The sequence below is a fragment of the Spea bombifrons genome, chromosome 1 (genome assembly GCF_027358695.1).
Source record: "Spea bombifrons isolate aSpeBom1 chromosome 1, aSpeBom1.2.pri, whole genome shotgun sequence".
Taxonomy (NCBI): Eukaryota; Metazoa; Chordata; class Amphibia; order Anura; family Pelobatidae; genus Spea; species Spea bombifrons.
Window position 1 is genome coordinate 131508498 of NC_071087.1, and position 13954 is coordinate 131522451.

Here is a 13954-nt window from a genome sequence, read left to right on the forward strand (position 1 = left end):
TTTATGGAAATACTCATTTTCTGACATAGATATTTGGGTCAGAGTCCCTCTGGGTAATTAGGACTGAGCCATTCTATTGTTTACCTTAAGGAAGTATTTTTTTCGCTTACAGTAAGATGTCATGCTTTCAGTATCCATATTTAGAATGACTTATAAAAACTGTACAGCGACAGTTGACGTGATATTAGGTAAATTTGTTCTGTATCCTTACCCTCTCATTTATACGTCACTCATTAAATAGAACAGCCAACCCTTCCACCACATTAACTCTCACTGGTTAAATGCTTCACTCGCAGCTGAAGAAATTAAAAGCAGAACTCCAATTAGAGGGCGAGCGTATTCTTCAGGAGCGGCAAGACTCCATCAGGCGAGTTCGAGAAGACTGTATACATCAAATAGAACGGGAAAGGTCAAAGGCCAAGCAGCTGGAAGAGGACAAGCTGCGCCTGCAACAGCAGGTAAGTGAAGCCCGGACTCCGCGTCTCGCTCTCTATCTGCGATTATTGTTTCTTTCCAGCGGTGAAATCAGCTGCTGCAAACACTTTCTGGAAGGCTATAATCTGATTCACGAGGATCCCGGTGATAATATACTTTTAGAAGTGATATTTGTGTTAGTTGGTTCATTTAAGACACTGCATATATTTTTTATTTTTATTTTGCTTTTAGGTGAAAGTTGGCTACGGCCATTCCTTTATAGAAGGAATATGCTTCCACAATGTGTGCACGTATAATATATATATATATATATGTGTGTGTACATGGTGCCATCAGTGAATTTTAAGAAATAAAGCACCTAGTCATGCATTTACAAACATTTGTGAAAAAATGGGCCATTCCGAAGAGCTCAGTGAATTTAAGTATGGTGCTGTAATAGGATTCCACCTTTGCAATAAGTCCATTCCTGAAATTTCATCTCTGCTCGATATTCCATGGTGATCTGTAAGAGGTATTATTGGAAAGCAGAGGCATTTAGGAGCAGCAGCAACTCATCCACGAAGCAGAAGACCACGTAAAGTCACAGAGACTCGTGGTGCATAAAAGTCACCAACGCTCTACTGATTTTATAGCTGAAGAGTTCCAAACTTCCACTGGCATTAATATCAGCACTTATACTGTGCGGAGGGAGCTTCATGGAATGGGTTTCCATGGCTGAGCAGCGTAATGCAAGCCTCACGTCACTAAGTACAACACCAAGCGTCGGCTCGAGTGTTGTAAAGCTCCCTGGGTTTGGCACAAGCCAGGAGAACGTCACCTGCCTGACTGCATTGTGCCAACTGTTAAGTTTGCTGGATAAGGGATAATGGTATGAGGCTGTTTTCCAGGGTTTGGGCCCCTTACTTAGAGTGAAGGGAAATCTTAATGCTTAAGCATACCAAGACATTTTGGAGAATTCTATGCTATGGAATTCTATTCCATCATGACTGTGCCCCAGTGCACAAAGCAAGATTAATAAAGACATAGTTGGATGAGTTTGGTGTGGAAGCACTTGACTGGCCCGCACAGATCCCTTACCTCTTCTCAATCGAACACTTTTGGGATGAACTGGAACGGAAATGGCAAGCCAGACTCTTTCGTCCAACATCAGTGCCTGACCTCATAAATGCTCTACTGGATGAACGGGCAAAAATGCCCACAGAAACGCTCCAAAGTCTTGTGAGGCCTCCCAGAAGAGTGGAGACTGTTATAGCTGCAAAGGGGGGGGGGGCAACTCCATATTAATGTCTATGTATTTAGAAAAAGTCATAAAAGTCCCTGTTGGTCTAATGGTCAGATGCCCCAATACTTCTGTCCATATAGTGTGTATGTATCTGTGTGTGTGTGTGTAATATATATTATATATATATATATACACACACACAATATATGATAAATTGACTACATTTTTGTGAGAAAAAATTCGCTGATATCTGTAATATACACAGGGATAGTCTATTCTCATTTTTGTGGTGACAAGAAAATAAATAACATTGTTTATTTCTGTCCCAACTAAAAGCATTTTATTAAAAAATATGTTACAGCTGACTTTTATTATTGGCACATTTCTACAGCTGATGCTTTGAGTATTTGTTTTCTATCCCCAGACTTCAGGTTTGTGAACAGAACACGGACATTTTCACTGCCGCTTGCTTGATTATTATGGAAGATGATTGTAATGGGAGCTATATCATCATGTCGTTTTCTTTCCTCACACCTTCTCGTTTTAGCTTCAGGAAGCAGAACACAAGCATAAATTACTGGACAAGGAATTCCGACTTTATAAGGAGCAGCAAAGCGGCAAACCAGAAATCCGATTACAGTCTGAAATCAATCTCCTCACACTAGAAAAGGTAACACTGACTGGATAATCACATAGACTGGACTACAGTCTCGCTATACAGCTTGAAGTCTGTCTGTCAGAAGCAAACAATATTGCAGGGACAGTCGGAAGTGAGGAATTTAAATCTGTGCTGGCTGTGCCCTGATCACCAAGCTCATACAGTTCCAGACATTATGAAGGATCCCCTCCTAATCTTTTAACACAGGATGGGGTCTGATCCCTGACAAACTCGAGGTCACTGGCTTACACCCCTTTAGTACAACTCCTTTATACTAAGCACTTCTTCCTATTGGTTAGTGCAGAGGTATGATGATAAAATGGCTGAATAAAAAGCTTGTGTATGTCCTTTGTGAAGTAACCTAAGCTTGTGTTGGTTGTGTGACCGCACATAGCACATTTCAATATGTACAGCCTGAGGAAAAATGTAGTCATTATATAAAGCCTTTTATAGATTAACGTATTTTAGAAAGCTTGGAAGTCTGAAGACAAAAAAGAAGCTTAAAGATATATCCAGGGAGCCCGCAGCTAAGGTGTTTTCTTCCACTCCGATAGGACAGCAACACACTTGACGTCTTTCACCTTTTTTATATTCTGGGTATTGAGGGGAGTACTTTGCCTCTGCACTTGAGATAACTTTATGGACATGTAGGCCATGTATGTGGCTAGACTGGATAGGGATAGCCTGATGGCAGTACTGGTGACTAGAAACAGTTAATGGGCTGCAGCTGCTGAGTGGCAGCGGGAGAGGAGGCTTCACACGGCCATTTGCAGCATTATGCACGAGGTAGGCAGCCTTAGGAGGAATCTGGAAGCCAGGTTAGTGGGAGAGCAAGGCAGAACCAAAAGTCCATTCTGCAAGGCTAATGGCAACATACTGGGCAGAAAGAACATATGCTTCCCCAGGCCTAATATGCAAGGCAGTTACATGGTGGAGTGCGTGCTTGTAATTATATATATATATATATATATATATATATATATATATATATATTATAGACTATAGGTATTCTGTCTTTTGCTGAAGGAATGTTTGGGATGAAGGTCCTTGTTTGGATCCCATCCTATTTTTTTTATAGATTTTTTGATATTTACACACAAAAAGGTATAGGGGAGGAGTAATTTATATGTTTAGTTCTTCGCTACCTGCGCTAGGAGGAGTTGTTGCTAATTTAGTGCTGCCAGGAGGTGAGTGAGAAGAAGCAATTCTCCAGGTAGAGTTCTATATCCAATGCAGGGATAAAAGTCAGAATAGAAATTGATGCTATGACTTGTCTGAATTAATAGAAACTCTGATATTAATAACTCTGTCTTTAGCTTCACTAATATTTATTTAATATACAATTCAAATTAGGTCCATAGAAGTAAAAAATTAGAGGATTAGTAGGAGGCAAAAAAGTGGTGTTGATATATATATATATATAGATATAGATATATATATATATATATATATAGATATAGATATATATATATATATATATATAGATATATCTATATATATATATATATATATATCTATATATATATATATCTATATATATATATATATATATATATATATATATATATAATGTGTGTGTGTGTTATTTTTTTGTTATGTAAATGCTAAAGGCGAGGTAAAATTATTTAAATGTTCTAGCCAACTTTATTTCTCAGTTTGAGACTGAGAAAGTACATTCCTAAAACAAGGACAGCTTGGCTTGAGTTCAATTACAACAGATCCACTATGGCAAGTAAAAATAAGCATTTTGATTCAGTCGTTGTGTATGTCTTCCCCCATTTTAAAGTGACAGGCTTAAAAAAAAATCAGCAGTGAACTGTCAGCACCGTAAAAGCTGAGAGCTTCAAGCTGCAATGTACTGTATATGTAGTCGGCAACATGAAACTTCACTAATTACCCTGCGATCCGACTAAACAGTTCAGGTCTAATATATATTATTATTTATTGTTTCATATAGCGCCATTTTATCTTTTAAAAAAATGCAAAGTGAGAGAACAGAAGAACTAATATTTGGTGTGACTACCCTTTGCCTTCAAAACAGCATAATTTTTTTTTAGGTACACCGTTGTTTTTTTTGTTTTTTAAGGAACTTGACAGGTTCTTTCCCACGAACAAACTGCCTTCTGCTGTAACCACATTTTTGACATTTTCATGCATCAATCCAGAGCACCTTCAGCCATTTTCTTGTACCCCAGGTCCTGTGTTTTCATAAATAGTTGAATAGTTTGGCCTTGTTTCCACGCCAGAGGTTTGGCTTTTATGCCGTGAAGACCACTTCTCACCAGATTTCTCCAGACAGTGGATGGGGTGTGCGTGGGCCCCACTGTTTTCTGCCAATGTGGAGCTGATAGCACTGCTTTACGTCTTATTGCCCAGGGACATAAGCATGGATTCCTTGGCCATCTGCTGCATCTACAGTCCCCAACATTGGACAACATTTTTTTCACACCTGTCTAAAACTTTTGCACAGAAGTGTACATGTATGTGTTTTAAGATGTGTGTGTATATAATGTAGTAATAATCTTTACTTTTAAAGCTTTAGCGAGTGTCGAAACTTTTGTACTTGAAGGTTGATACCTTTTGAGAGTTTGCCCCACAAATTAAATGCTAGTTCATTTAAAAAAGGTATTACCATACATCAGTACTGGGGTGCATTTATAACACTGGACTAACGCCGATGGTCTGGGTGGTGTTATTCAGCTTTGATGCTATGTTATTATTCCTCATGGTTACTTTCTGTTTCCTCATCTGTGTCACCGGAGGCATTTATCAGAATGGCATCAGCTTTTGTCTCAATACTATGGAGTCCTTCTAAAAGTTAGTTCTATGTGGTCGCCGTTGCATCTTACAGCATGCAAATCAGCATTCTTTAGCTTTTGAAGTTACAAAATAAAACTTCTGTCTCGTTCCCTGGTTGCCTCTACTGAAAGAAGAAATCATACTTAAGTATGCTCCCTGCACATACATTATGGCAGTCCTACTGAAGTCAACAGCTGCTGAGATGAAGACTGATGCTCTATTAGCATGTATTTGAGTGTGAACCCAGTCTCCATTGACTTAAATCCGAGTGCTACCGAGCATGTGTAGGCATGCACCTTACTATACATCATACTTAGATTTCCTTGTTACCATAGAGGCAGCTGTGGGAGCCGTTAAATGGGACAGATGTTTTATTATCTAACTTCGGTAACCAAAGAATGCCAATGCTTATTTGCATGCAGTAGAATACAAAATAAATTTTAGTATGAAGTCAAAATTCAACTAAAAGTTACATTAAAAAGTGGGTCGGGGACTAGACTGTATTTTTAAGCATTTCTTATTCCTCAGTTTGTTTCACTTTGATATTTTTATTTTTTATATGTATATTGTATTTAACATGCTTCATGTATACCTAACAGGTTGAGCTTGAAAGAAAGTTGGAGTCTGCCATAAAATCTAAACTACATTACAAGCAACAGTGGGGTAGAGCCTTAAAGGAGCTGGCGAGGATAAAACAGGTGAGCCTATGTTTGTTTTGCGATGTATAAGTGTCGTTGGACATGCCAATGCTGTTGCTTATAACCCCTTACGAAACGTCGCCTTCCAGAAGGCCTACACTCTTCTCTTGTTTGCCGTTTCCCAATAGAATTAATCCTTTGAACGATTATTACCGTTTTGTTTAGAAAGGTGTTTACGCTAATAATTTGTCATACCTAGCCATCGTGGATCGTATAAAACATTATGCACGGTACAAATTAGATGCCTGATTTGTTAATAAATGTTAATGATGAAGTCCAACTGGTAGATTTTGGAAGGGAATCAGTTTACTTGTGCCTGTTGCCAATTTCCCGGTTTTTTTTTTCTTCTTTCTTAAGTATGAGTAATGATTTCCATGACTAAGTTGTGCCTTTGCAAGGTTCCTTTGGTGAATTATTGTAAGGCTTAGTCAAAAGAGTAAACATTTGGAAAAGCTGCCTTCTCGCTCATTTGAAGAATCCAGCCCCACATTTGTTCATTAATAAAATAATAAATCTTGGCTTATTACCTCAGCTTGAAAAGTGAGCAGTTATACGCAGCTAATCATTTTAATTCTATCCATTATCCTTTGAATGTCAGACTTTGAAAATAAATAAATAAAACCAATGTTAAGTGCCGTAGAGAATAGTTTCACATACATAATAAAAGCAAACTTTTTAAAATACAACAAAACATGTTTTTGGAACGACAAAGCTTACAATAAATAATTGAAATTCACGGATATTCTCTACTAAAAAAAAATGGTTGGTATACATTTCAGCAGTAGTCAAACAATGCTAAGACTGTTGTTATCTTTTCAAAAAAGGTAACGACCCCAGAAAATGTGTGAAGAAATATATAAATATATATAATTTCTGTTTTGCAAAGAAATATATTTTTTTCTTGGGTGCATACAGTTCTCAAAATTAAAGCATCCTGGCAAAAATAATTTTCAATTTAAATACAAAGTGCAATCGTTTTTTGTTTTAAGTTTTTTTTTTTTCTTTAGACAACTTTTAGACAGAGAAAATTATTATAATAATAACTGCATATGACTATTTTATTAGTACCGGTAGTAATACCATTATTTTTGTCGTTTTACTGTTACATCTATTATGTTGCTATATTTATTTCTTAAGTTAATCATAATTACTTTTTGTGCTTGTTACTATGTTCAATGTAAAAAATATAGAATTAAAATAACAAAAAAAGCAATTAATTAGAGCTGTGAAAGTGATATGATGCTTTTACATGAATGTAGGACAAGGGGACACACACACAGTTCTGTTGATTTTGTGGCTGTCTTATTTTCTTTAGGGTTTTTTCTTTTTTCCAGCCCCAGAAAGAACTTGTCCGACATACAGATGTTGAGCTCCGAGCGTCCTTTGCTGCATTTGCTCAGCACACATATTTCTGTCTGACATCTGAGCTGTCACACTCGGTCCTGTGCTTATCCACTCACAATAATTAATTTGATTCATTATTAAGTAATTTGGCCAAACATGGGAAGCAGAGCTTTGTTTAAAAATATATTAGCTGGAAATCCAGAGCTCGGCTGAAAACTGTGTCTTGAAACCATCCAGGCCCTCCTACTAACTTGTCAACTCTGGGTTATTTTCAGAAAACTTTACTTGAGTTCCGCAGCTAGAACAGCCTAAGTTTCCCACAGACTCACTTGGTATGCACGAGTGGGAGAGCGAGCAGTGGCCGCTATTTAGCCATTGTTTAGTCTACTATACTCATGTTTACCTCTCTTTTCAGGATTTATAGGCAGCCATAGCAAAATAAAGATTGTGCTGGCTTGATTGAAGAGCCTCTTGTCCTTTTACACTCCATGGGTTGGCATGGAACGCTCTTTCTGTTTAACCCCTACTGCGCTGGACGATAGTGTAGAACGGAGTCGTCAGACACCCGCCTCTGATAAAGGGTTTACTGCAAGCAGAAACGCGATTCAGATCTTCTCTAGTGGCTGGATTAAGTAAAAGAACCTACAGGGGACTATCTGCTTAATATCAAATTCTCACTTCTTTTGCGTTGTATACATTGGAAAGATTAGGCTGTCCGTGGAATCGCATACATGCCCTTAATAAAAAATAGGGGTGGGTTTTTAGCGAAAACATAGGACTCGTTGTTTAGGAAATAACAATTTATCACAATGATTAAAAATGATCAAAGGGTTTTTCTATAATCCTCTTGTTGCACCACATCTGTAGTTTATAAATGAAAGGCAATGTATGGTGGGTTTGTCAGCCATGCTTCATTTGATTAAGCATTTCTGCGATAGTCATTTTATCTTCCTCTTAATTTTCTTTTGCTAGTCTGTTGCATAAAGCAAACAAACACAATGTCTGGATATGGCTGAGCTGGAGGTATCCATCTTCCCTGGCTTATCTTGATCTGACTTCCCTAAAAAGCAACATCGGGTTTGTGACGATCCATATTTACACAGATGGGCTAGCCCCAAAAGTCTTAAGTTGGAGGGAGCAGGGTGGGTGACAGGGGATGTTGGTGGGGGCCGCACACCACTCCACTTCTTGGAGAAAAAAATAAGTTGTCCAGAGACTCCAGATAAACCCCAGAAAGGTTCCAGCTTGTGAAAAGTTCAGTATTTTTGCATAAGTAGTTCTGTGTTGCGTGTGCATAATATAATTACAAATAATAATTATAAAAGATAGCAGGATTTTTGTCCCATTGTCAGGCTTCATGGGAAATACACATGTTTTTGCTGTAGAACATGAAATGCTTAATTGAATCTGTCGCCGAGCCTGCAATTCAGAAAGGTATACAGCCCACTCAATCAAAAGGCTGGACAGATCTGCCCTGGATTAGTGATACAAAATATTTGGGAAGTGTTTGCTTAGACTCCCATACTTTAAAGTGGATCTGTCGCCTTCCTGCACGTTTTCTTAATTCATCAAAGCTCTCAAAACATTAAATTGCGTTTACCCGTTTTTTTTCTAAATACTGAATCGTACAGAAGATGTATAAACCTTTTTTATTCTACTTACACAAACCGCAGTAAATTCACCAGGCAAATTAAGCTTGAATTATAACCATTCTCTTAGCTTGTAAACATTGCTTCACCACAAAGCTAAAGAGCAGCAATATTTCAATCTAAATTCCAAACATTAGTGTTTAGCATTTATCGTTTGGAAACACAATGTTTTAAAACAAAATGTTAGGACAATTTTTGATATTGTGAAAAATGGGGTTTTCAGCTCTGTTGAATGAAGCCATATTGAGTAAAAGTGAGAGCCGTATCTAGAATACTACTAACAATTATTTAAATTAATCCCCTGCGTAAAACCTGGCAGACCCTTTGTACTTTTAACCCCTTAAGGACCAGAACGGTTTAATTTTTTTACGCCAGAGGAAGTTTTGTGTTTTTGCTATGCCTTTCTTCAACCATTATTTCCCTCTTTCTCATTTCATGCAAATTAGTTTTTTTTCTTCAAGATAAGTAGGACTTATAGGAATATTATATAAGTGTAATATAAGGACAATAATAAAAAAGTGTATTCACAATTTTGCAGGTGAACAAATTATACATGGCTGGTATAAATGTGAAAAAAATAAAAATATTTACTTTGGTCTGATTGGAAAGCCACCCTATATTCCTTTATAATTTTAAATTGTTACATTTTTAGCTATTTGTAATCCCAAACCTATTTTATTCCTGATAAATTTCCACCAGACTAACTGCAAAATATAAACATGAAAAGATATATTAAAAAAAAATCACCCCTTAGGCTCAGGGAATCACTGTTTCTTTAGTATTGTGAGCTGGAGGGAAAAAAAGGACACTAGCAGAAAAAGAGAGGCAGAGAACAGTCTGTGCATGAGCAGTTAGCTACAGTCACCGTAATTGCAGTCAATTGGGACAGGTTTTTTTCTCTAGGGTCAAAAAACTTGCGGGTGCGGGCGGTTTTTCGAGCGTTGCGGGCCGTCAGACAATGTACCTGCGGGTCCCAATAATCCCGCTCACTCCCACAAGGCTGCCTTCGCGTTGCTCGCACACAGCGTCTCTTCTCTTGTTCCGTCCAGGAACCCAGCGGAGTCATGTGAATTTACGTCACGTCAAATGACTCGGTTCCTGCTTCCCCTGGGCGGTACAAGAGTAGAGACGCTGTGTGCGAGCAACGCGAAGGCAGCCTTGCGGGAGTGCGTGTGAAATCTGCAGTTCAGGTAAGGGGGTGGGGGAGTTTTATGGACTAGTATACGTGATTGAGGGAATGAATGAGTATCTGTGAATGAGGGAATTAAATTCTTCACGATCTCTAAAATCTGTGACAGAATTGTCACAGAAGTAAAGATGTCTACCATGCCATCTTTGTTTGCAATCCTGTCTAAAATAGTCAGCTTTATGGAATAATTCTTTATCGTTAGTGAAGAAAAAGAGTCTCCAATACTTACCAAAATTGATGTGCTTTGTAAAATTAAATTTCCTTATTAGTGGCAAAGAGGTTAATTTATTGCCAGATTTCTGGGCTTTCAACACCAGAATGGAATAGAAATATAACACCCTATTAGTGCTGAAAGGGTAATGGAGGCAAAGAACACTTGGCGTTTACAAGAGCTCATGATAAACTAATACCAGCATCTTCACCTGATACAGATTGCGCTTCATTCACCCAAGTGGCTCTTTAATAGTCCCCATACCCTCGACTTGTAAGATAAATAAGTCTGTGTTGCAGTGTGTCAGCAGTCAAAGTGTTAATTTTTTTGTATGTTTTGCTTCTTTTAACTAGTGATTCTAGATATTAATGACTTGGTCAGCTTCCAAAACACAAGCCATGCTTAAAACGATAATTAATTTTCAAATGGAGCAACTTAAAGCCCTGCTTATGTGAATGAAAGATTGATGGTATGTAGTGGAGCCAGACATAGTTCAGGGAGTCACTAGGCAAGATATTACGACGAAGCAAATGCAAACCATCACAGCACCCCTGCAATTCTCCACGCTTTCTTGAATGTGAATTTCTTACTTCTGAGCTGAAAACTGACTGATTTGTAGTATTTAACAGTGTAATTTTAATGGACTGTAAAATATTATGTACTCTTCAACTACGTATCTGTGCATTAACTCTCCCCAGGCTTTGCTTTGCAATATATTTTTTTTACAACACTTCCTTTCATACCATTCATAATATATCATATTGCCTTAAACAGCGCTTTTAATCTAGTAAACGGAAATGCAAATAAATTGGTGTTACTTACTAAAGCCCTTTTTTGCATAATGTAAGCTTCAGCAACATACCTTTTTTTTAATTTATTTTTTGATATATTTTATCAAAAACATATTGGTGCTATACAATACAGCTTGATGAAATTTCACAGGAAAGCAGTGGCGGCTGGTGGTTAATTCCAATGGGGGTTCACAAAATATACATTTTGAACTGCTCCTAAATTAATTTTGCAATTTTTTTTTTCCTTTTGCGCTTGGGGGTTCACGTGTGCATGTGCTCCTATGGAGGAGCCTCCACTGCAGGAGAGTTTAGAGCCCCACCAATAATGAATTTTTAATATTTTGTAAGTACTCCAAAATGCGTTGTATTACCCAAAAAGAAGGCAAAAAGTACTCTCTTAGAATGTTCCAGAAATGTAACGTAATGTTCCCTAAAAGTTGTTGCCAGTTAACAGTAGGTTTGGCTTCTTGAAGCAACTGCTGGCAGGGAAGCACTACCATTGCAATTAATGTTGGTGCTTTCTTCACATGTCTGCAGGAGTGGATATCCAACTCTTGTGCGAGCGTGCATTACAGCTAGCTTACAGTATGCATATTGCAGAGAGTTAAATTAAACTCATCTCCTGCAAGGCAATTGCAGCTCCCGTGTGGCCACCTCGTGGCGCTCAAAGTGAGCACAGGGAAAGCCCTCTGGTGTGGCCTGGAAGTGGGATTGCTGGTGCTGGCCTTGCCCAATCCAACACACAGACACCTAATATATTGGACATGCCTTCCATATGGCATCCACACAACGTGTTTTATTAAACCATATATAATGCTTATTTTGATCAGATAAATGTACAATCTGGAGAAATGACAGGTATGTTTAAGAAACCAAATTAAGTGAGTGCCGGTGCGTGCGGTCACCTGGTTTCATCACCTAACCACACCATTGCTTAGAGGAAAGCCCTCACACATGCTTTAAGTCTGTTATTCAGCAACAGTTTGATTAGAATAAGTACATAATTGCTTTGTTCCTGTATTGATATATATTTATATTGTTTTTTTAAGCGTGAGCAAGAGAATGCCATGGCCCGACTGAAGAAGCAGCAGGAAGAACTTGAACAAATGAGGCTACGCTATTTGGCAGCTGAAGAGAAAGATGTCGTAAAGACAGAGCGTCAGGAACTTGAAGAAATCAGAAATGAGCTTAACAGGTACAGCAACCGAAATAATGTTCTGTTCCGTAGGAAGAAAAACATGTATTGGGAACATAACAACAGTGATCATAAATCGGTGGACTGCAGTGTTGAAAATTATGTTTGACCATTTTCAATATCTGCCTCAGCTCCTGTTCATAAGTTCCCCTTCATCGTTTGTGAGGAGTTTGGGGGGAAAAATTACGTTAGTCAGTAGAACATCAAAAACTCTTACGCTGAACAGTTTTACAACATTTTCAATCCTCGTTTCTTGCAATAGTTGGCACGCCTCTGCACAAACCAAAGAAGTTCCCAAATTCTAACCAGATACTATTGGATAAAGACACTGTGCTAGATATAAATGTCATTACAACGATTATTCCTAGTAATGTTAACACATCCTGAGAATATTTGACTATGTTTAAGTCTGCATACTTTAAGCGCATACACCAGAATTTATAGATTATGTTTCATTTGTTTAATTGTAGCTTATAGTCATGTGATACTTGTGTTAATTGTTTTTAAAGAAAACTAAAGAGGGCCATTGAGTTGTGTTGCCAAGTTAAAATAAGAAAAAAACCTATATGGAGTAGCACATGCGTCAACTTTGTGAATTATGGCTCATGGTTCTCCTGTAAATATGTTTCCTTTCATGCTAAAAGATGTGGTGGTCTAATGTATTATCTTTATTAGGCTGAGGCAACAAGAAGAAAGAAAGCAGCCCCGTGATTCCGGTGGCAATGTGAATGGGAGAATGGATACCTCTCGGGGTAAACAGGACGACGGTTTAGAAGATTACCTTACCCGGCTAATAGAAGAAAGGGACACGTTGTTAAGAACTGGAGTGTATACCCATGAAGATCATATCATAAGCGAACTGGACAGACAGATTAGAGAGGCAATGGCTAAAAGGAGCCTTAGATAATGTAGTTGCAAGTAATTCTACCTCTTTTATTGGCCTTCAGCAGATTGATTGGACCCCAAATAGAGTCCATTCCTCTGCTGTGCCTTGCAGTGTGTCACTGTCACTACAGCACCACTCATTTTTGTAAACCACAATATTTGTGGATTCAGCAATAAATATATATTTTTCTAAAATGTTAATTTATGTTTTCAATAGTATGTCACTTGTTTTTTTTTTTTTTGTTTTTTTTTATTAGATTGAACCGCATATGAGTCTTTGCAGTATAACATATTTTACATAAGGGGCATACGTTTGTAATCAAATAACTTTGACAGTTATGTATTATAACTAATAAATTGTTTGTTTTTTTTGTATACGCGTGTAATATTTAATTTTTTATGTTAGTTCAGTGTTGTAAAAGAGAAAAAATCATTCTAGAGTGAACTACGGGTGAAAAGAATCAACTCTCTCTTAGAGAAAAGCTCCACCAAATTTCACTCCGCTACAGAAGATGTCAGAATTCACTCCTTTTGTGGTGGACCATACTCAAATGGTAACCTAGGAAGAGGCAGAGAAAAAGCGAATAGGAATCAAAAGAAATTCTCACCCCTGACTTGTCCAAGTTGGTGGCAGACTAAGCTGTTTTTACAACAAATGTAAGCATATTCCTGGATTCTAAAGTTCATCCATCAGGGATATGCCATCGAGTTTTCTAGTATCCTATCCTCCTCAAGATTCATACATAACAGTAAGCATGTCTGCCATCCTAAACAAATGTATCACAAAAGATGTTCCTTGCCAGGGAAAATAAGGTTGATCATTGATCTTTGGTTCCCAAATTAGTGTTTCACCTATTACAAATTTAGAATGAAATTTA

At 37.7% G+C, this 13954-nt stretch overlaps 1 protein-coding gene across 1 annotated transcript in view; it reads left to right on the forward strand.

The window, feature by feature from the left end:
- Positions 1-13311, forward strand: part of CEP120 (centrosomal protein 120) — a 31305-nt gene extending 17994 nt beyond the window's left edge. Inside the window, exons 17-21 of the mRNA XM_053473958.1 lie at positions 297-458; positions 2205-2327; positions 5714-5812; positions 12046-12191; positions 12867-13311. Coding sequence (XP_053329933.1) covers positions 297-458; positions 2205-2327; positions 5714-5812; positions 12046-12191; positions 12867-13098 — 762 coding nt within the window. The 3' untranslated portion in view covers positions 13099-13311. The remainder of the gene's footprint in view (positions 1-296; positions 459-2204; positions 2328-5713; positions 5813-12045; positions 12192-12866) is intronic.
- Positions 13312-13954: the final 643 nt, after the last annotated feature.